This window comes from Conger conger, chromosome 10 (genome assembly GCF_963514075.1).
Source record: "Conger conger chromosome 10, fConCon1.1, whole genome shotgun sequence".
In the NCBI taxonomy this organism is placed as follows: Eukaryota; Metazoa; Chordata; class Actinopteri; order Anguilliformes; family Congridae; genus Conger; species Conger conger.
In genome coordinates, this window is record NC_083769.1 from 47,110,090 (window position 1) to 47,132,589 (window position 22,500).

General features: G+C 49.5%; 2 protein-coding genes across 6 annotated transcripts in view; both read left to right on the top strand.

The window, feature by feature from the left end:
- The window catches only part of emc1 (ER membrane protein complex subunit 1), a 15,113-nt gene extending 13,305 nt beyond the window's left edge, over positions 1-1,808 (top strand). The window contains exon 22 of the mRNA XM_061257155.1: positions 223-1,808. Coding sequence (XP_061113139.1) covers positions 223-402 — 180 coding nt within the window. The 3' untranslated portion in view covers positions 403-1,808. The remainder of the gene's footprint in view (positions 1-222) is intronic.
- A 183-nt stretch (positions 1,809-1,991) lies between these two features.
- ubr4 (ubiquitin protein ligase E3 component n-recognin 4) overlaps positions 1,992-22,500 on the top strand; it is a 99,227-nt gene continuing 78,718 nt past the window's right edge. For 2 of the 5 annotated variants that reach the window (XM_061259204.1, XM_061259206.1), the window contains exons 1-24: positions 1,992-2,132; positions 3,623-3,720; positions 5,091-5,194; positions 5,826-5,955; positions 7,739-7,878; positions 8,174-8,276; positions 8,982-9,123; positions 9,683-9,807; positions 10,887-11,011; positions 11,305-11,364; positions 11,464-11,654; positions 15,079-15,178; positions 15,586-15,723; positions 16,227-16,344; positions 16,979-17,017; positions 17,237-17,424; positions 17,972-18,128; positions 18,572-18,657; positions 19,114-19,283; positions 19,789-20,071; positions 20,429-20,567; positions 20,654-20,733; positions 21,185-21,313; positions 21,874-22,056. In XM_061259204.1, the coding sequence (XP_061115188.1) occupies positions 2,008-2,132; positions 3,623-3,720; positions 5,091-5,194; positions 5,826-5,955; positions 7,739-7,878; positions 8,174-8,276; positions 8,982-9,123; positions 9,683-9,807; positions 10,887-11,011; positions 11,305-11,364; positions 11,464-11,654; positions 15,079-15,178; positions 15,586-15,723; positions 16,227-16,344; positions 16,979-17,017; positions 17,237-17,424; positions 17,972-18,128; positions 18,572-18,657; positions 19,114-19,283; positions 19,789-20,071; positions 20,429-20,567; positions 20,654-20,733; positions 21,185-21,313; positions 21,874-22,056 (3,153 nt within the window). In that variant the 5' untranslated portion in view covers positions 1,992-2,007. The remainder of the gene's footprint in view (positions 2,133-3,622; positions 3,721-5,090; positions 5,195-5,825; positions 5,956-7,738; positions 7,879-8,173; positions 8,277-8,981; positions 9,124-9,682; positions 9,808-10,886; positions 11,012-11,304; positions 11,365-11,463; positions 11,655-15,078; positions 15,179-15,585; positions 15,724-16,226; positions 16,345-16,978; positions 17,018-17,236; positions 17,425-17,971; positions 18,129-18,571; positions 18,658-19,113; positions 19,284-19,788; positions 20,072-20,428; positions 20,568-20,653; positions 20,734-21,184; positions 21,314-21,873; positions 22,057-22,500) is intronic. The other 3 variants (XM_061259205.1, XM_061259207.1, XM_061259208.1) reach the window with 3 other exon arrangements.

Sequence of the window (22,500 nt, forward strand, 5' to 3'; positions counted from 1 at the left end):
ATTGGGGGCTCAGACCAACAGTGTAGCAGTCACTTTGATGAGTTGGAAAAGGTATAAGGTTGAGAGCGCTAAATGGAACTCTTGGGATTCTGCAGCAGTTGCGCTTCAGTGCAGTAGAGCACTCATGGGATTGAAAGGCTCCATGACACTCATGTGCAAGTATAAATGTGTTGCTCTGTGCATGCAGGTTGTAACAAAACAAATTGTCTGTTGTTCTTCCAGGTGGTGGCCTATGGCCTGGATATTTATCAGACGCGGGTGTACCCCTCTAAGCAGTTCGACGTGCTGAAGGATGACTATGACTACGTGCTGATCAGCAGCGTGCTGTTTGGCCTCTTCTTTGCCACCATGATCACCAAGCGCCTTGCGCAGGTGAAGCTGCTTAACCGGGCCTGGCGGTAAGGTCCGCACCCCTGCGGTCTGCCGACCCAGCCTCCGCCCGTCGTACATGGACGGCACCCTGTTAGCCACCGGGCGGTGAACTCCAGCTAACCCGCCAACAAGTCATCCGATAAGATTTTGCGATGTTCGATGTACACCAGGTGGCGTCACAGGCTGTGAAACGTGACTTTTTTTGTGTGTGTGTGCCGCTGTTTGGACAAAACCCGCGGAAACGCGAAGGAAAAAGACCACTTCAGCCCCGGTTTAATTGACGTTGGTTTTCGTAGCTTTGTGTGTTTTAGTTTTGGCGTTTAGACTTTCATCGATCTGTTAAATTGTCCGTTTGACTGTGCTTCTCGAGGCGAGCTCACGTTCTGTGCTCCTGTTCCAACGTGAAGTGAATGAGTAAGCTGTAGAAATGTCACACACTAATTATTTACCCACGTATAATGGGTGGAGTCGCGGTCATGTCAGGAGCAAACCAACATCTGCAAAGTGATTCAAGAAAGGTATACTGTGTGGACAATCGCAGGACATTCAAGGACCGCCGCTTTTACATGTTTGTAAATTTGTTGAAAAAAATGTTGTTTTTTGTTTCTCCCCATCTATATTTTGGCTGACTGGCATGGTCACGTTTGGGGTGCTGTTGGGGTTTGGTGGGAATGGGGGGGTGGGTAAATCTGTTTCAGGAAAAAATTTAAATGCACACTTGAATTTCAGCGACTTGAAGACCTATTCTATTACACCATTAAGACATTTTTAATTGTACTTTTCCCCCACAATTTCAGATTTCAATGTACTGGTCAATTGCATTTTATAGGTGTTGGTTTGAAAGGATGGATCAAAATATTTTATTTTCCTTTTTTTCCAATTTTTTTTTTTTTTTTACATAAACCGTGTAATTTCTCTGAAGTCTTTGAAGCACTGGATCGGCATTCTTTTATTGGGTTTGGCTACTAATGGTCTTTGTAAAGAATATTTATTATGTAAAATGTTATTTTGATTAAGGAAACTCTGATAAAAAGGATATGGTATACTGGCAATAGTATACTCTTGTATATGCAACTTCTAATTGGAAAATGAGAATTTGTTCCCTGTGCTTGATTTTTAGTTTCTATTGAAGGAAATACTGCTCAATCCTTAACTCCGCCTGCATGTCGCGATTCCCTTCCAATGTTTATAACTGATACGGGACACCGCTACAGCATTGTTATTTAAAATAAAACCAGTAAGGGGAATATTGAGCAGTTTAGGAAACGTGATTTAACTTTTATTTTTGTTAACATGGCTGAATAAATGTATAGATTAAGCACAGAATTACCAAACATGTTTTTCTCTCCTTTTCAGATATGAATCGGTTATAAAAATTTCCCTTGTTTTAATTCAATGGTTCTGATGAAAAATAAACATTGCAAAAACGAAATCAATCTCATGTGACGTGTCTATGATTTAAAATGTTTTCGACAAAAACATGCAAATTAATGCAGTGTGATGGTGACGTCATTGCCATAGTAAATGCACTCATCCTACCCTTCCACCGTCTACATGACGCCACTTCCTGTTATTTCGGTGGCTGGTGATTAACCTCATTTCCTTCCTGGAGCTTGTCTAATACAGTATCTCAAGATGGCGTCGAGTGGGGGTGAGGTAGAACCCGAGTGGACTGCCGCTGTGCGACCGCTTTTATCAGCCTCGTACACGGCTTTCGAGACGAAGGAGCTTCCTCAGCTCATAGGATCCATCATAAACAGGTAATACACGCCATCCCCGTGGATTATATCGACTGGGATTCAAGGGAAATGGCTGAAACCGAGCCAGTCGGTGTGTCCTAAAACAAGAATCTGCTTTATCATCAGGCCGAACTGAGGTGGGGGCTGATATAACTAGAGGCAAGCCCCTGTTGCTCGGCGAAATAATCGCTGTTGTTGTTTTGCCCAGGTGACTCGGTGTTATATTCGGTAGGACCGGATAGGTTAGTTTTGTATAAAATTTTAAAAAATGCGTGTAATATGAAATCGAAAATAGAAAGTGCCTGCCTATGCTTCCCGTGCGGGGACCTGTCATCGCCCCTGGGTTTGGTTGTTGGTGATTCCGCAAAGTTAAAAACATGAAGCAATTTAAACAATTAACAGTAATGTAACGCCACCCGTTTTTTTGGTCTCTTAAGTACCACGTCCTGATTAATTACTCAAACGCTGTCAACGTGAATAAGACCGTGATCTTTTGCTGATGGACAATATTATAGCTGGCTAGCATAGCTAATGTTAGCTAGCTAGTGCTAACTAAATAAACATGAGGCTAGAGCTAGCACTTGGGTAGCGCTTAGCACTTAGCTCTAGGGTATGCGATTCTCAGAAGCGTACAAAAGCGTCGCTGTCATGCCAACATCTTACGTTAACCACCATAAACGTTACATTTCTGGCAACGTATTCAATTCGTTTTTAATCCGTGCGGTCAGTTTATTTCTGCACTGAAATGTTTTTGAAATGGCTAACGTTATCCCCACCTAGCTAGCTGACCATCCAATGCTACCTTCTCAATTAGCTGATGTTAGCAAACAAAGTCCATATAGCTAGCTACCTGTGTTTTATTTTATAACGTTAGCTAGTCAAGTAACTTAGACAATTATCTGTAGATGGTCAGCTACAGTTGTTGGCTAAGTAGCATCCAGCAGGCGTAAAATAAGTTATCTTGGGTATTTGACGTGGTCACTTGCGGATCTTGGGACGGAATCGTGTTAGTGTGATACGGTGCGTTTTTATTACAGGGGTCTATGCTAACTGAAGTAGCACATGTCGCGAGGACACGAATGCATCCCAACCAGTAGATTTGTTCCTAAATAAAATGTCCAGTAGGCACACATCGATTTCCCCAAAACGGGAGCGTCGTAGAGCCTTGTATTAGTATTTCTATACAGATTTAATTGTCTCATCAGTTCACACGCACTTCATTCCTTTTATTTCGCTTTCCCCTGTGTCTTCAAATTGAAATATTGATTTCACTTTCTGGCGAGTCTAGTAAGTGCACTCACATAGGGAAGGTACGTGCTGTGTCTTGGTGAATAAACATAGCCAACTGGTATTGGCACAGGTGAAATATTCCCTAGGATGATGGCGAGGGCCAAGAGTAATCCGTTACATTTACATCACGTGGGAAGACGAGTTTTGCTAACATTAAAGTTCCGGCTGATCTGAACATGTTTCTGTGTGTGTGTGTGTGTGTGTGTACGCTCCTGTTGCAGTGACTCTGAGATTTTGCACCATGACAAACAGTACGAGCCATTCTACTCTTCGTTTGTGGCCCTGTCTGCACATTACATCACCACAGTATGTGGACAAAGTAAGTATTCAGCTTCCACATTCATTTCAGTTGCACGTACTTTTCACACGTTATCCGAGAAGCGTGTAGTGGAAATTGGCCCAGGAAACCAGACTGAAGGAAGGATGTAAAACACAAGGCCTGCTTAGGCTCAGAATGATTTATTCTTGTGCTGTACCAGCATCACCGGGCCCTGGAGACTCTGCCTGTAGTAGCCTGCCTAGGTTTCTCTCTTATAGGCACTGAGTGTGGTGTTTAACCCTGCTGGTCTGTGGGTCTCTCTTATAGGCTGTGAGTGTTGAGATTAATCAATGGTCAGTACAAAGTTTGTGTAAGTGTGATGATCAGCAGTCATGCGTGTGGACTTCAGTCTTCTTGGTTTAGCCAACTGTTGCAATCACGCATCTGGGCCATTGTGTGTTCTGCCCCTTTGGGCATCCTTGATGAGATTACTGGCTATTCTTTAAGTGATCTTCCTGATGACTTCTGCTCTGTTGCTCCAAATCAACTTAATAAGATAGTCATAGCTAGGTGTTGTCTTAAGTTAACCGTCTCTACAAGGAAGATTACATGTTGCCAGTTTTTCCAAAATCCGTCTTGTGGGGATTAGGAAGAGGAGTTAGTGATATCTAGTCTTGCAAATATGCAAATGAAAGTTATTTTGGCACCAAGGGGTTTTCCAATGGAACACTGATGTTATTTGACTTTTGTAGGTGGGCTACAGTTGCTATATAAGCCCTGTATAAATGCAGTCCATTTACCATTTTGCCTAATCAATCTTCAAATGAAAGAGGTTGTTTACAACTTTACGGTTGTTAACAATTCAGCCAATTAATACAATTGAATAATCTTTTATTACATCTGCATGAATATGAATGAAAGAGATTATTAAGACATGCAGTGTTCAACTACCCATTGGAACAATATCATACATTAGCCTAATGATGATGTAGAATAGCGTAAAAATGTCTCTTTTAATACACATCTTGGTACAGTCTGAGGTCACCAGAAAACAAAACTGTTAATTCTGTCCCTTCATCTGCTTATGACGCAAGGGCAGGGAAGCACAGTGTCGAAATATCACCTGTTGGGCCAGGGGTGTGTATAGTTAGCCCTCGCGTTGTGTAGTTAGCTGTGGGATTTGTGTAGTTAGACCTGGAAGCTGTGTAGTTAGTCCTGGTTCATGTTCACACGTTGAACGAACGTGCCTTGCATCGTCGCTCTGTCCTTAGTCGTAATTCCCACAGGGTCGGTAGTGTACAGATCAGTGGTGTTTGGAGGCGGTAGCCTGGTAGTAGCAGGGGCGCAGCGCTGTGCGGTGTCTGTCTGTGGTGGACCCGGGGGGAGTGACCTGTGTGAGTGACCTGTGCTTCCGTCTCCCCCGTCCCCAGTCCCGCGGAACCAGCTGCTGTCCGTGGCCGCGGCCTGCAAGGTGCTGATCGAGTTCTCCCTGCTGCGGCTGGAGAACCCGGACGAGGCCTGCGCCGTCTCGCAGGTGACGATCTCGCCTCCTCTGTCCCTTCCTGTTTTTAATCTCTCATTTATTTCTTTATTTTATTTTATTACCTGTTCTAATGACTAATGTGTTCATGACAACCCAGAAGTCGTCTATAGGGCACCACCCCGGCGACAGGCATTTGTACCTTTTTGGGCACTTTTCATACCTTTATTTCCCAGAGTGGGTAGTACTGTGCTGGGCTGCCATCAGGGGAGAAACCAGGTACATTGTACATTGAGGTTGGGTACGGTTGTCTGTGAAATAGTATTTCCCCAGGCCCAGGAATAAGGGGTAATAATAATATAATCACTTCACCTGGCAGCCCTGGTCATAACGGACATGACTGAGAGAGTTCTGTGTTCCTGTTTACACTGTGGGCATGGGTAAGGCTGCTGATGTAATCAGCATAATTGCAGCCACACGTTTCTTACGTATGTTACTCTATGTTCTACATAACATGGTGCTGCAGATTTAATTAGCCCCTGATTTAATTAGTGTTACATGAAGTGTTACCCCCTCCTCCGGATGTGTGAGTGACGCAGAGCGGTGCGCTGGAGTGGGGATGCAGCTCCGCTCCCTGACCTCTGACCCCTGACCCCTCTCCCCTCTCCCCTCTGTCTGTCTCCAGAAGCACCTGATCCTGCTGATCAAGGGTCTGTGCACAGGATGCAGCCGCCTGGACCGCACCGAGATCATCACCTTCACGGCCATGATGAAGTCTGCCAAACTGCCCCAGACCGTCAAGACTCTCTCTGACGGTGAGGCTTTTCCCTCAATAACTCAGTCTGGGGCCCGCTCGTGGGACTGTGTGTCTGAGACTGTGTCTGAGACTGTGTCTGAGACTGTGTCTGAGACTGTGTCTGAGACTGTGTCTGAGACTGTGTCTTGAGACTGTGTGTCTTGAGACTGTGTGTCTTGAGACTGTGTGTCTTGAGACTGTGTGTCTGAGGGGCTGAGAGTGTGTGTGCCTGGAGGGGTGGGGGTGGTGTGCTGGTGAACAGAGACTTGTCAGGACCGCTGCTGTATGATCGAGTGAAGTCATTAGCCTGCTGCAGTGCTGTTGTAAACAACCAGCTGTGCAGTGCATGCTGGGTAGAAATATAAGCTCTGTGTCACATTGGTAAATTGCATTCCCGGGGCATGCGAGGTAAAAGTGTGTGCAGCAGACCGCGGAACAGACCCCGTTTCTTTGGTTAATGTGTATAGTTTTCCATTAATGTGTACATTTCTTCTTCTTTTTTTTTTTTCTTCTCTCATTTCAGTTTGAGAGAATGTGAAATTTGCCCCTGTAGTTTTCTGTTACATTATTTCTATCATAGCAAATCCACTTAGAAAATCGGATTCAGCACAAACATCCTCCCGAGATGACAGCGACAGACGCAAAGGAAGTTAATTCCACGCTCTTAATTTGACATTCTGCCCTGATTTCTAGCGGCCTGTGGCCTAGTGGCTAGCGACATGACTGGGACCCGGACGGTTGGTGGTTTTGGGTCCCAGTCAAGACCCACCTTAGCCACTAGGCTACAGATCAGGGCAGAATGTCAAATTAAGAGCGTGGAATTAACTTCCTTTGTGTCTGCCACTGTTCATCTCGGAGGAAGCGTCAGCTAAATGACCGCACGCTGTTTGTTCACCGGTAGAGCTCCTGCTCTAGAGGGCTGGTGGTTTTGGTGGGTCTGGCCCTGGGGACAGATGGGCTTGGCACAGCCAGCCATGGCATTGAGTACCCCGGTCTGGCACGTGTTGTGCTTGTTCAGCATATACCCCTCATACTGGGGTGGTGCAGTCCTCCAGCAGAGAGGAATCTCCTTCCACTGGTCTGTTTGAACAAAATGGGCCATCCTTGTTTTTTTTGTTGTTTTTTTCTGGGTTCATTGTCAGTGTCCCCCCATTGGTCCTCAGATTCCACTGACCGAGGGGCATGATGGGTAAACTGTGTATAGACGCTGTGTCACTGCGTTCTAAGTATACTGCTCTTTGATAGTCCGGTGGCACACTGCGATTCGCATCCTGCCCTGTTATTTGTTTTATTTATTTAGCTTCTTCTGAGAAAACCATGGCTTTCTTCTGGAGCTCAGGGCTATGTGGTCGGTGTTACAGACGAGATTGATTGTGGCATAACTCTGTTCATCGGAGCTCATTGTATTGATTGGCTGTTTTGGAGGGGCTGTTCTGGAGCCAGACTCTTTTTAATTTGGCCGTGTTTAATTCAGTCTGTCCCTGGAGCAGCTTGCCCGGGTATCACAGGACAGCTTTATGTCCCTGCCATGTGCTGATAAATCTACTGCTGTCTACACCGTCTGTTAGCTGTGTTTCTGCCCGAGACACAGCAGGGCGGGGATCTTTTGCCCCCGACGGAGAGAGACTGAGCCTGTTCCCTGATGGGTGAAATAGTTTGGAATCTCGATCTTAATTGTGTGTCTCTGTGTTTGTTTGTGTGTGTGTCTCTGTGCACTTGTGTGTGTGTGTCTCTGTGCACCTGTGTGTGTGTGTGTGTGTGTGTGTGTCTCTGTGCACCTGTGTGCGTGTGTGTATTTGCAGTTGAGGACCAGAAGGAGCTGCCGTCTCCGGTGAACCCGGAGCTCCGGCAGAAGGAGGTCCAGATGAACTTCTTCAACCAGCTGACCTCCGTGTTCAACCCTGATATGAGCTCCCTGGGCTCGCCGTCCACACACACACAGGTCAGCGTCGCCGTGCCGACCTCTCGGTCTGTCGCGCGTCTCTGTGGTTACGGCCCATTTCCTGTTTAGCTTGTAGGCGTTTAGGCACTGTAAACATGCCTAAATTCAGGATTTGTGCCTGAACTATTTTGTGTGTGTGTGTGTGAGTGTGAGTGTGAGTGTGAGTGTGAGTGTGAGTGTGAGTGTGAGTGTGAGTGTGAGTGTGAGTGTGAGTGTGAGTGTGTGTGTGAGTGTGTGAGTGTGTGAGTGTGTGAGTGTGTGAGTGAGTAATCCCTGCTCTGCTCCGCTCCCTCAGGCCGAGAGTGAGTGTGACGAGCAGGCCACAGCCGACCAGGCGACTCAGGCTAAGATGAAGAACGCCTTCATCTCCCAGAACGTGTCCAGTTTACAGGAGCTCGGTGAGTATTTCTCCTGCTCACAGAGAACGTGTTTCCAGCTTTCTCACTCATCCAGTCAGTCGGTTACTCTGTCGGCTTGTCGGAGGTGTGGCGCTTTGTCACGCATTCTGTGTGCTGAATGATATTTAAACTCAGTGCAGTGCTGGGTTCATGCGCTGCAGTGCTGGGTTGGTGGCTGCAGTGATATTGGCACTCAGGCTGCAGTGCTGGGTTAGGGGAGTGCAGTGCTGTGTTATGTGAGCTGCAGTGCTGGATTAGGGGAGTGCAGTGCTGTGTTATGTGAACTGCAGTGCTGGGTTAGGGGAGCTGCAGTGACGTTGACACTCAAGCTGCAGTGCTGGGTTATGAGAGCTGCAGTGCTGGGTTATGTGAGCTGCAGTGCTGGGTTAGGGGGCTGCAGTGATGTTGACACTCAGGTTGCAGTGCTGGATTAGGGGAGTGCAGTGCTGTGTTATGTGAGCTGCAGTGCTGAGTTAGGGGAGCTGCAGTGATATTGACACTCAGGTTGCAGTGCTGGATTAGGGGAGTGCAGTGCTGGGTTATGTGAGCTGCAGTGCTGGGTTAGGGGGCTGCAGTGATGTTGACACTCAGGTTGCAGTGCTGGATTAGGGGAGTGCAGTGCTGGGTTAGGGGCGCTGCAGTGCCGTTGGCAGGCTGACGTTGGCTCAGGTGCAGGGATGCCGTAACCCTGCTCTCTGTGCACAGGCGGCTCAGAGAAGCTGCTGCGGGTGTGCCTGAACCTGCCCTACTTCCTGCGCTACATCAACCGCTTCCAGGACGCCGTGTCGGCAAACTCCTTCTTCATCATGCCAGCCACTGTGGCCGACGCCACCGCAGTGCGAAACGGGTGAGTCTTATATTGAGACTTAAAGTTTGATATATCTTACTTAAAATAAGACAAAAATAGTGCCAATGAGGTAGGGCGGTTTCAGTAATGTCAGGAGTTGCCAATGGAATAAGAACATTTCACTTGTCAAGCAAGCATTGACTTACAACAAGCTGATATTTTCTACTTGAGCGGGGGGGGGGGAGATCTTATGATAAGACTAATGCGCTTATGAAGACGGTCATTGTTCGCAGTGTGTGGGCGGCTAGGGGAAGCAGTGCCCTGGTTGACCATCAGACCTCGGTGTATCTAATGACGTTTAACCCCTTCAGTCCCGAGCCCAGTACGAAGTGACAAATACCAGGGGGGGGGGGTTTTGGCTTTTGGCTCAGAAAGTGGAGAGAATTTACTCGGGTTTTAATAGGGGCTCAAAAAACAATAGCATAGCGGCCATTTTGATCGGTTGAAAAGGCAATAAGCCCTCTCGGGACTGAAGGGGGTGAGAGCTGTCCCCTGCTGCGTAGGTGGCCTGGCGCGGCGGAATGTTCCGGGTGCTGACCCCTCTCGCTCCCCCTCTCAGGTTTCACTCCCTGGTGATTGACGTGACCATGGCCTTGGACACGCTGTCTCTGCCCGTGCTGGAGCCCCTGACGCCGGGGCGGCTGCTGGACGTCACGGTGCTGGCCCTCAGCTGCCTCTACGCAGGTCAGTGAGCGACGGCCGCCACCCGTCCTGGGCCCTGTCTCACGCCCGCAGGGTGGGGCAAACGCCCACTCGGCTTGTGTGGTTACGGTGTTGGAAGAGGAATGTGCGCGTTTTGTTGTTTGTTATGACGTTGAGAGGAATGTGTGCGTTTGTTTGCTGTAATGTTGTTGAAGGGGAATGTTCACTGTTTGCTGTAATGGTGTTGAAGGTGTGTGTTTGTTTGTTGTTGGGGTGTTGAATGTGTGTTTGCTGTAATGTTATTGAATGTGTGTGTTTGTTGTTTGCTGTAATGGTGTTGAAGGTGTGTGTTTGTTTGTTGTTAGGGTGTTGAATGTGTGTTTGCTGTAATGGTGTTGAATGTGTGTGTTTGTTGTTCGCTGTAATGGTGTTGAATGTGTGTCATTTGCTTTAATGGTGTTGAATATGTGTTTGCTGTAATGGTGTTGAATATGTGTGGATGTTGTTTGCTTTAATGGTGTTGAAGAGGAATGTATGTGTTTGTCATTTGCTGTAATGGTGTTGAATGTGTATTTGGTGCAATAGTGTTGAATGTGTGGTTTGTTTGCGGTAATGGTGTTGCTTGTATGTGTTTGCTGTAATAGTGTTGATTGTGTGTGTTGTGCAGGTGTGAGCGTGTTGATTGTGTGTGTTGTGCAAGTGTGAGTGTGTTGATTGTATGTGTTTGCTGTAATAGTGTTGATTGTGTGTGTTTGCTGTAATAGTGTTGATTGTATGTGTTGTTTGCTGTAATAGCATTGATTGTATGTGTCGTTTGCTGTAATAGTGTTGATTGTGTGGTTTGTTTGCTGTAATAGTGTTGATTGTGTTGTGCAGGTGTGAGCGTGTTTGCTGTAATAGTGTTGATTGTGTGGTTTGTTTGCTGTAATAGTGTTGATTGTGTGTGTTTGCTGTAATAGTGTTGATTGTGTGTGTTTGCTGTAATAGCGTTGATTGTGTGTGTTTGCTGTAATAGTGTTGATTGTGTGTGTTTGCTGTAATAGTGTTGATTGTGTGTGTTTGCTGTAATAGTGTTGATTGTGTGTGTTGTTTGCTGTAATAGTGTTGATTGTGTTGTGCAGGTGTGAGCGTGGCCACCTGCATGGCGATCCTGCACGTGGGCAGTGGTCTCCAGCTCCGCACCTCCTCCACCAGCTCCAAGGAGGAGGACTACGAGAACGACGCCGCCACCATCGTCCAGAAATGCGTGAGCACCTCTACAGTACATTCAGAGTGCTTTCAGGGTGTCCGCCATTTTGATTTATGAAGAACTGGCCTGCGCTTCAGTTTTGCTGTGTTAGGATGTGAAAGCTTTGAAGCTCAACATCTCAAAACTACTCAGAATGGAGAGAGAACCTTGGAATTCGAAGGTCACAACATGCTTCTTATACGGTTACCCTGTTCAGTGTGATTGTCCACCAGGAACTGAATGGATCACACTGTGGAGGCCTTTATGGAGTGCCTATGTGTTCCTGAACTGTCTCTCTCCCTGTGATGCAGCTGGAGATCTACGACATGATTGGCCAGGCCATCAGTAAGTCTCGGCGTGCAGGAGGGGAGGTGAGTAGTGTCGCGTTCGGCGGGTGTGTCTTTCGAGAGCATCGGCGCGGTTCCGGGTCTGAGGTTCTGAGCTCTTCCTCCCCCGGGGTGTCTCCGCAGCACTACCAGAACTTCCAGCTGCTGGGGGCCTGGTGCCTGCTGAACAGCCTGTACCTGATCCTGAACCTCAGCCCCACCGCGCTGGCCGACAAGGGCAAGGAGAAGGACCCGCTGGCCGCCCTGCGCGTGAGAGACATCGCCGCCCGCACCAAGGACGGGGCGGGGTCGCCCAAACTGGGCCCCGGCAAGGGGTGAGTCTCCTGGGCTGCCCGTCTGTACCCCTGGTGACCCCTGCCTGGAAGTGTGCTTTAAAAAACCCCTTACAGACCCTGCCTGAAACGCACCCCTTACAGACCCTGCCTGAAACGCACCCCTTACAGACCCTGCCTGAAACGTACCCCTTACAGACCCTGCCTGAAACGTACCCCTTACAGGGTTGGGGTTTTGTCCCCTGCTTAGTCTAATCAACTTTCGCTTTGGATAAAAGTGTCGGAAAAATAACGAATTATTTAAAAAACTAAACTAAACGTTCTTCCCTGGCAAGATGCCGTTATCTATCTCATCGTGTTGCAGTTTATGTTTATTTTGAACCGTATGGGAAATTCTTATCTGCAGAGATTATGTATGGATTAAAAATATATCGTGGGCCTTTCTTGTAAAGGTCCTTCGCTCTAACATGATGTAGGTGGATTTAGCGGAGGGGGACACGACTGCTATGAGCCTGTGTGTCTGATGCCTGGTGTGCTGTGTAATCAGTATGTGCTGTCAAGTTAATCTCCATTGAAGCCAAATATTTAGAAACGGAGGGAGGCTGTAGGGTTGAAGGGAAGCTCGCTCAGTGGCTGTTGGGTTGTAAATTATGGGCCTTCTTGTGGATAAAGAGCCGGGGACAGAAAGCTAACTGGTGAAGCCGCCCCAATCCGTACAGAGCGTGACGCAGAGGAGGAACGGCGGAAAGTGTGAAAGATACAAAGATATGTCTGTACAAACGGCCTTGCTAAAAGAAAAATCAAGGACAGGTCAAGATAAGGATGTCCGATAGAGGAGGTATATGAACACGTACATACGTCTCTCTTTGACTGGTGAGGGTGGGGAGGAGGGGAGGATCTGTTGACTGAAACATCATTGTGCAGAAAAGCCCCTCCACACCAAGAGCTATAGCCATAACAAGAACTATAAATATGTTGTTTTAAAAATAGATCTAACTCAAGTGAACCGCACCGCAGCTATAAGGACAGTGACATGATTGGGATCACGTTCAGAATGATTTCTTTTTTTTTCAGCTGCATGAACAATGACATACTGATAAAATGCCAATCAAAATCCGACAGAATTTACAGGGCGTCACATTAAATATGGCATTACATAGCTGAGAGACTATTTACAGTTCATACCTGTGGATTCTCACAATGCTATAGTTATTGCTATGGTTATAGCTCTTGGTGTTGACAGCCTTAAGGAGGGGAGGAGAACGGAGGAAGATGGTGGTGCTGATTTGTGTGAAACGCTCCAGGCTGTGGTCTGTCTCTCTGTCCCTGCCGTCGGCGTGGGTGGATCTGCGCTCTCTGCGCTGGGCTCCGTGAGTCACGGCTCCCAGCTCTGCGTTACAATAACAGCGGGGAGAAAGAAAAGCGAAAGTGCCGGCCCTGGCCCAGGGGACCGGGCGTGGACGGCGAGGGAGACGACGCCGGAGCGCGTCGGGGGAACGGGGCGGTGACTCGGGGTCTGATGCTGCCTGTGCTGTGAGGATTGTGCTGTGAGTGAGAATTGCTGAATGGGGCGGAGAGATAATCGCACGGGCCGGGAAACATCCGGAACAGATCTCAGAAGAAGAAACGCCGGACGCTTCGCACAGTTTCGGCTCGTATGCGCTGAGATGGAAGCCGCTAGTGCGTCGTAGATATGACCGAGCATGGTTATTTTATCATATTTTATCATAAGGTGGAAGTCCTGCATAGTATGCCTTTGAGAAGGAGATGAGGCCAACCTAACTTAGGCTATGTGGGGGAGAATGTATAAAATATGTAAATTATAATGTGTAAAGTAAGAAGCCAGTGGTTTTTTTAAATCTGGCATTAATTTGTCTATTCCGTATTCAAAAGCACACCTTGAAAGTAAGGTTCACATAAGCATGTGCGACCCCTTGTTCGTGTAAGAAGAGCCGGCGGATTAGAATTAGTGCTCGTCAACATGGGCGGTCTCACCCAATCAAGCCTCCCCAAACATCCGTCCGGGGCCCTCTCTAAATGACCCGAGACCTTGGACTGCATTCATTAAACCGCTCAGAGTAGGTGCGCTGATCTGGGATCAGCTCTCCCCTCTCTATGTCCAGGCCTGGTCTATTATGGAGCGTGAAGGTATGAGTGACCTGAGATCTGTGCTGTGTTGGTACTGTTCGGTCCCCAGACCAGGTGAACTGATATTCTGACCTCTCTCCCTGGATGCTTTCCACTGCAGTTTGTCATTTTGTTGATTATTATTTTGAAGCGGGCCGGTGCAGTAAAATAATGGCTTTCGTTTTCGTTCTCACTCAGCATTATCGCAGGGTGGTGATGCATGGAATATTCTCCATTTTATGCATACCATAATCCGGTGGCAACGGGTATTTTGGTTCCATGTCGTTTCTTGCCGTGTAATCCATCTGTTTGGTGCGGAGAGCCTTGCATCGCTTGGACATGACGTGTTATTTGTTTATACTGCCGGGAGATCTACACCACGCTGCTCCTGCATTTCTACCACAGAGTTTGGTCTTGGTTTCTGAGGTGTGGTGTGAAGTTAGTTAACCCTTTGCCTTGCAGATGCTTTTTTGAGACTTCGGTTGACATGGTAGCCTGTAGCCTAGTGGCTGAGGTGCTTGACTGGAACCTGGAAGGTTTGTGGTCCAGTGTAGCAGTACGATCAGTGCAGCCTTAACATGCTTAGTCTAACTTTGTCACTTTGGGTAAAAGCATCAGCTAAATAACTGCAATGTAATGTACATTATTGTGCCCAATAATAGCTACCATGATAATTCAACCACAGTAGTGACTCACTCAGTCTCTTGAAATGTGTTTTAAAATGCAGTGAAGTCTCCTGGCCAAATATGCTGTGACCAAAAACAGGAAGTTGCTCCAGGCTGCAGTGGTTTCCCGGTTTGCCTGGGTTCACCATTGTTCAATCTTAAAACTGGTGTATGTGTTTAGTTCTGCTTTTCCTCCGGCTGTAAAGCAACACCAAACGGAAGCAAAATACATCACATATTAAGTGGGTCATGACTTTGGTTTCCCAAACCACTGCTGCTGGGATCAGTAGCCTGGGGAGGGTGTGACCTCATGACTGATTTGGCCAGCTAGCTCTTGCCAGATGTGAACTGGGTGTGTAGCACTGTTGTGAATGCTTCTTACAGTCTCTTCATAACGCAGCTGTTCTCGGACGTGCATTTAAGGACAGTGTTATTCTCTGCAAATGCGTAGGGAATACATTGTTAACTTCCTTGAATGTTGTTTAGTTCATCCTGTGTCTTTTTACAGCTATATAGCCACATGCTTTCTTTTAATTTGTTTCTAATTACCAGTAATTAACGGGCTATAAAAGGTTCCCCCTTCTGCAGTGCTTTGTCAAGAGGACATGGTCTTTGATTTCGGCATGGAGATGTATTTACTGACGGTTGTTAAATTCTCTGCCCTTTCCCTGCAGACACCAGGGTTTTGGGGTGCTGTCGGTCATCCTGGCGAACCACTCCATCAAGCTGCTCACCTCGCTGTTCCAGGACCTGCAGGTGGAGGCCTTACACAGGGTGAGCAGTGTGTGTGTGTGTGTGTGTGTGTGTGTGTGTGCGCGCGCCTGCATGACAACCGCAGTCCTTCTGGACAGCAGGGAGCGGTGTGTGTTTGTGTGCGCACCTGTGTGATGAACTGAGTCCTCCTGTGCAGCAGGGGGCAGTGTGTGTGTGTGTGTGCGCATGATGAACAGTCCTCCAGGACAGCAGCGGGCTGTGCGTGCGTGCGTGCGTGCGTGCGTGCGTGCGTGCGTGCGTGCGTGCGTGCGTGCGTGCGTGCGTGCGTGCGTGCGCATGATGAACAGCCCTCCAGGACAGCAGGGGGCAGTGTGTGTGTGCGCGCATGATGAACAGCCCTCCAGGACAGCAGGGGGCAGTGTGTGCGCGTTAATGCAGCCCGGTGAAGCTCCTCTCTCTCCCCACAGGGCTGGGCCAGTGACGGCCCCCCAGCAGAGCTGAACATCATGGCCCAGAGCACCTCCATCCAGAGGGTGCAGAGACTCATCGACTCTGTGCCCCTCACCAACCTGCTGTTCACCCTGCTCTCTACCTCCTACAAGAAGGTACTCCTGTCAGCCATTTTGCACCGTTACCTTCAGACTGAGGATATCTAGTACTTACGGTATATATTTGCCACCTTTCAATCCCTGCCAAGGCACTGAATCCCTGTCATCTGGGCACTGGAATGGCAGCCATTTTGGATCTGTACAAGAGGCTGGTTTAGCCCGTTATAGCAGGAGGACCTAAGATGGCGGAGTTCAGCGAGCTGTGAATTTGCTCACGACCCTAAAGGCTAATTTACGCTTCAGCGACAGAGCGTCTGCGACACGTCCGCAGACCGTAACGATGCACAACGAGGAGAAGCCGGTTGCTATAGTAACAAAGCGCCCTGTCTCTCTGACCTATAAATGCGGAACATCGCCGGGCACAGTTCCGCCAGCGGACACTTTTTCGCCGAAGCGTAAATGAGCCTTTACTCTCCGTGTTAAGAGGTTCTGTGTTCAGTAATTGCGCCTAAGAGGGTGTGAAGCCGCGGTCTGACGCCCTCATGTGGCCCCTCTCGCAGGCGTGCGTGCTCCAGAGGCAGAGGAAGGGCTCGGTCAGCAGCGAGGCCAGCGCCTCCACGGACTCCAACACCTACTACGAGGACGACTTCAGCAGCACCGAGGAGGACAGCAGCCAGGGTACAGAGACCGCACCGCACCGCACCGGCCTCCCACCACCAGGGGGCGGCGTCACATTCCTCACTCTCCTCTCCCTGTTCACTGAACGTCCTGGGAGTCCCTGGGTCTCTCTCTCTTTCTCTCTTTCTCTCTCTCTCTCTCTCTCTCTCTCTCTCTCTCGCTCTTGTTCTCTCTCGCTCTCTCTTTCTCTCTCCCTCTATCTATCACAATAGCCACAATAACACAGTTTACTCATGCTACGTGTTGTATTCGGTGATCGGACATCGCGTGGATGTGGCTCGGTTTCTCCCGTCTCTTTCACAGTGACGGGTCATTCCCCTCTTTCACAGGTCAGAAGTTAAAGCCCCACTGTGTTACAGCCTCTGTTGCTGTCGGTTTGTCGGCAGGTCTGAAACGTGAGCGGATCAGTGTTTCTGGTTTGAGTGTAGCGGCCGATTCAGGTCCAGTGTTCAGACCGGTTTGTTTAGGAGAGATAACCCAGATGTCGACTGACTCAGATCCAGTCTGGCACCTTCAGAGGGTGCAGTCAGACCAGTGTGCCCCCCCTCCCCCCCGCCCCTCCCCCGGGCGCACAGATCAGCTCATCTCATTGGTCGGAGCGCGGGGCCAGTCACGTTGTTTGCTCTCTCGGCAGAGAGAAGAGAGGAGGGGCCGGGACCAGCGTGGGGTTCAGGTCAGCCCATTTCCGTCTCAGGCCCGTTCCGCGCAGGTGCCCCCCACCCCCCCCCCACCCCGGCTGTGCAGTGAGCCCCGTCCCCCGCCCCCTCCCCCCGCAGTTCAGCCCCTGTGGTTTACCCCCCCGGCTTGTAGAGGCAGTAGTGCTCCCCCCTCCATTTTGCGAGGCGGTCGGTTGAGGCGCGGCGTGACGCTCGAAACGCCCTGTGCTCCGCAGACGACGACAGCGAGCCCATCCTCGGCCTGTGGTTCGAGGAGACCATCTCGCCCAGCAAGGAGAAGGTGGCCCCGCCCCCGCCGCCCCCTCCACCGCCCCTGGAGACCTCGCCGCGGCTCAAGAGCCCCAGCAAACAGAACGGTGGCGAGAACGGCAACATCCTGGCCAGCCGCAAGGACCCCGAGCTGGTGAGTGCTACTTAACGGTCCCGTGTCGTGGAAAACGATCATCTCCCTTGCTGTTTGGATTATAAAGGGGTTGAAGGTGCTATAAAGACACTGTGAAAGTATCAAAATGCACAGTCCCCAAAGAAATCCACAGTCTGCATTTATATGTGCCCTTTGGACTTCCTTAACTTTGACGTCATTTGCATTTGTCTGCAATTTTTGCATTTGCATTGTTTGGCCCACTATGTAGCTAGAAGTTTTCAGCACAGCCTGGAGTCTGTTCGTTGCGGAGCTAGTCAGCTTGTCATACAATCAAACGGTGATATTAATGAGCCTTAAAGACGCAGTCTCTAAAACAGCCTGTTATTAGTGAAACTCATTAGGGCGCTGGATAGAGATTGTTTCTGGTACTTAAATCCACACAAACGCTGGTTATCAGGGCCTAAAATAAAACACTGGAAGGGTTTAAATACAGTGCATCTCATATGCTGTACAGAGCCGTGTTTTCATTTTGTGAACGTAGAAAGACCACACTCCCCAATAACCGATCCTCGTTTGACGCTTTCAGTTCTTGAGTTTGGCCTCCAACATCCTGAACTTCATCACCACCTCCATGCTGAAGTCCAGGAACAACTTCATCCGCAACTACCTGAGCGTGTCGCTGACCGAGCAGCACATGGCCACCCTGGCCAGCATCATCAAAGACGTGGACAAGGACGTCAAAGGTCAGCGAGGGTCACGCCTCTGGTCACGTAAAGGGGTGTACAGGGGCGGCCTGTAGCGTAGTGGTTAAGGTACATGACCGGGACACGCAAGGTCGGCGGTTCTATCCCCGGTGTAGCCACAATAAGATCCGCACAGCCGTTGGGCCCTTGAGCAAGGCCCTTAACCCTGCATTGCTCCAGGGGAGGATTGTCTCCTGCTTAGTCTAATCAACTGTAAGTCGCTCTGGATAAAAGCGTCAGACATGTAATGTAATGATCACAGGCCTGGCGTGGACAGAGATGGTTGGAAGTTGCCTTACAGTTCAGATTGTGTTGTGGTTGGGTTCTGAGTGCATTGTTGCAGTTGTGCTTGTTGTATTTGTATTTGTGTGTGTGTGTGAGTGCGTGTGTGAGAGAGTAAGTGTGCGCACCTCTAACTCTGTGCTTTGCTGTTCTGACCCCAGGGTCCCCCGACGAAGACTTTGCAGCCGCTCTGTACCACTTTAACCATTCCCTGGTGACCTCTGACCTCCCATCACCAGCCCTACAGGTGAGAGCTCGACAGTCTCGAAGGCTGGTTTGTCAGGATAATCGGTAAATACGCATTATCGTGATACATGACGCTCCAGATAAACGCAGCACATTTTTCAGAGTTATCGAACTTAAGACGGTATGGATCAAGTCTCATAACTTGCAAATGTCTTCAAACGACCGCTAGATGGTCTTGGTCTGTAAGGTCATAGGTCATATCTTGCAGTTATACCACACACTGTGACACAGTGGTGTTTTTGTCTAACAATTTGGAGGAAGAGCTGATGAACATCAGAACATGGCTTTGTGAGTTATGTCAAACAGCTACATAAAAATGAAGTGATTTTCAAATGTGATGATAATAATCTGCTGTTGTGACAACCCTACCTTTAGGAAGCTTTTATTCACACTGATGCACTGCAGCTGTTCTTCTGCACAGCAGGTTTCCGTAACGCCGGTTGTATTTCTCTCCCAGAACACCCTGCTGCAGCAGCTGGGCGTGGCCCCGTTCTCAGAGGGCCCCTGGCCCCTGTACATCCAGCCCCAGTCCCTGTCGGTGCTGTCCCGGCTGCTGCTCATCTGGCAGCACAAGGCCAGCCTGCTGGGGGACCCTGACGTGCCCGAGTGCCTGAAGGTCTGGGAGAGGTAGGCGTGGCCTCGGAGGGCTCAGCCAATCACGGCAGCGCTGTGTGACCCTCACCTGTACTGCCGATTCATAGCTCAGTTCAGTTCGGGTCTGATTTGTTTTTATAGCGCCTTTCATGGAGGCACTGTCACAAAGATGCTGCTTCACAGCAGGGGTGTCCAATCGTGTGCCATGCCGGTTTTCATTCCAACCAATCGCAGCACCAGCTGAATTCACGAATTAACTCTCCTTCAACCAGAGAAGCGGGAAAGAGGGAAATAATTAGTGAAATCAGCTGGTGTAGTGATTTGTTTGAATACAACCTGCATACTTTCAACCCTCTATGGTACATGATTGGGCACCCCTGCTTTACAGGAAAATTGGAAATGACTGAGTCTGGGGAGAAAAAAACTCCCCAGTCGGAAGAAATTCAGAAAATAACAACCCAACAAACTCAGGATAGGTTATTATAAACGGAGGTGACAGAATCCGCCTCGTGACCGGCCCCCCTCTCCCCCCCCCCAGGTTCGTGGGGACCCTGAAGCAGCACACCCTGCAGGGCGTGGCCCCCAGCGAGGCGGAGGACCTGAACGTGGAGCACCTGCAGCTGCTGCTGCTGATCTTCCACAACCTGTCGGAGGCGGGCAGGCGCGGCGTGCTGACGCTGTGCTCCCAGGCCGTGGCCGAGGCGGCGGCCCACGGAGACGCCCTGCTCCAGGCCGTGCCCCTCAGCCTGGCCCGCCTGCTGCTCGTCTTCCACTACCTGCTGCACCAGTACTCCAGGGTGCCCGTCTACCTGTTCGAGCAGGTAGGCCAATCCGCACGGCGCCCCCTGCTGGGGCCTGGAGGAGTCGGGAGGAGGCGCTGCGTGCTTGTTTGTTGGTTTGGGACGCTTGTCAACCCCAAAAAAAGCGTATTCTTTCTGTAGATGTGCGCCATGATAGGTTCCATAATTGGAGTCATGGGTAGCAGGTATTAATCAATCATTAATCAATCTCAATGAGTTTCAGAGAGAGAGGAAAAGATGTGGCCACTCCCCCAACAGTTTGATTAGTCTGATTATTGGCTGTGTGAGTGTGAGTGGGGTGTGTGTTTGTGCATAAGACTGTGGGTGTGTGTGGGTATATGTTGTGTCCTGTGTTAACGTGGGACTTGTGCCTTTCAGGTCCAGTACAACCTGCTGACTCCTCCGGCCACCGGGGGCAGCGCAGGGCAGGAAGGGGGCCGACGCGGCACGGCCCCTCTCTACTACGGCTTCAAGGAGGTGGAGGAGAACTGGACCAAGCACTGCTCAGCAGGTAGGAGTAAGTCAAGCCCCTTAACGCTTCGCTCCTCTCGCGCCCTGTTCTCGAACCCGGTCAGAACGCTCACTCGCCTCTCCCGTCCGCAGACGCCACGCTGCAGCCCAAGTTCTACTGCGTGCTGTCTCCGGAAGCTTCCGAGGACGACCGCAGCCGACTGGACGGCAAGGTGAGCGATGCGCGTTTTGTTTTCCCCCCCCCCACAGGGCGGAGGACGCACGAGGCAATTATGCCTGCTTTTATCCGTCTGAAGTTTGTGAAGTGAGGAGCTGGTGAGTGTGAAGTGTTTTGAGATTCGCTGAGGAGGGATTTCGGGAATTTTTACTTGTCCAAAGATTTCTTAGTCTAGTGCGTTAGCAGCCAGCTGAATGCGAAATCTTTGCTAGCCAAGGGCAACAGTGTCATTTTGAATTTGAGGGTTATGTCAACAGGCAGCATTGTCACGGTAACCTGTGAAGTGCATTTGCTGGCGAACTAGTCGAGCTAGCATGAGCATTAGCCTTGTGTCGCTGAAGGTGTGGTTTTTGTCATAGAAGCGTGAAGTGAGTTCAGTCCATCCCTCAGGCCGCTGTCAAAGTGGCTCGGCGCTGCCCCCTGCTGACCTCTGCGTGTCCCTGCAGGTGTTCCAGGTGCTGTTCAACGGGGCGGTGAAGTACGACGACCTCTACGGCTGTCTGATCTCCCTGCTGTCCGCCGGCTCTCAGTTCGACGCGGCCAGGAGGCAGGAGAACAAGGCCGTCACTCCCATGGTGCGTGACTCGAACCCCTGTCCTTACCTCTCTGCACAGAGCCTTCACTTCAGCAGAAATGGGGAGAAATATAATGTCATGTGCAGCTGTAAAGGCGTGGATGTTGAAGAGCAAGAAATGGCTTTCATAGATTAAGTTTCTTTCCTCGTTTCTTTGATCGTGAAATGGTGTACTTAAAAACATCCTTCGACCGTTTAAGCCATTTGTATGCATCGGACAGTTGATGTTCACGTGATGCCCTTTCACGCTTTGAAGAGTAGGTCTTCTGGAATTGTTTTTCCAAAATTCTTATGTGTCCGTGTTCTAGAACTCCATTGCATTCAATTACCAGTAGTGATTGTTAAATCAGAATTAGAATCTGATGTTCGTGAGTAGAATCTTCAGTTAAGCGCATTCTAATCACATATGTGTGAGTAGAATCTTCAGATAAGAGCATTCTAATCACATATTTGTGCGTAGAATCTTCAGTTAAGTTGAATCCTTAAATCTCATTCTAATCACGTATCTGTGACCCCACTCCTGGGACGGCTGGGTTAACGCCTGTGTGTCTGCGCGCGCAGGAGGCCTGCTCCCTGCAGTACTACTTCCTGGTCCTGTGGCGGATCCTGGGCGTGCTGCCGCCCTCCAAGGCCTACGTGGACCAGCTGCAGACCGGCAGCAACGAGCCCAGCGACAGCGACATCCTGCACACCCTGCGCTGGTCGTCACGGCTACGGGTCAGCACCTACGTCACCTGGATCAAGGTGAGCCCCGCCGGCCTGTCCGTCATTTTTACGCACACCTTTACAATATGCTCCTATTCAGAGCAGCTTACAACGTAACGTAACATAAGGTAACAGGCCATTCAGCCCAGCAATGCTCGCCTTTTCCTACCCTTAAGTGTACCGACTGCCTAATTCGCCTAAAAGCTGAATAGAATCTAACACCGTATCAGGCCTGGTCCTTAAAACCCCCCAGTGTTTCTGCCTCCAGTACATACACTGACAAGCTATTCCACACATTGACCACTCGCTGTGTGAAAAAGTACCCCCTAATATCTGTACGGAATTTCTCCTTTGCCAATTTCTATTTGTGTCCCTAGTAACCATAGATTGTAAGACCTTTAGCCCACACGAAACCAGTAATGTGTCCAATGACTGGTCCATGGTATTTCTTTTGCACCAGTCGTTGGATCCGTTATTAGTTTC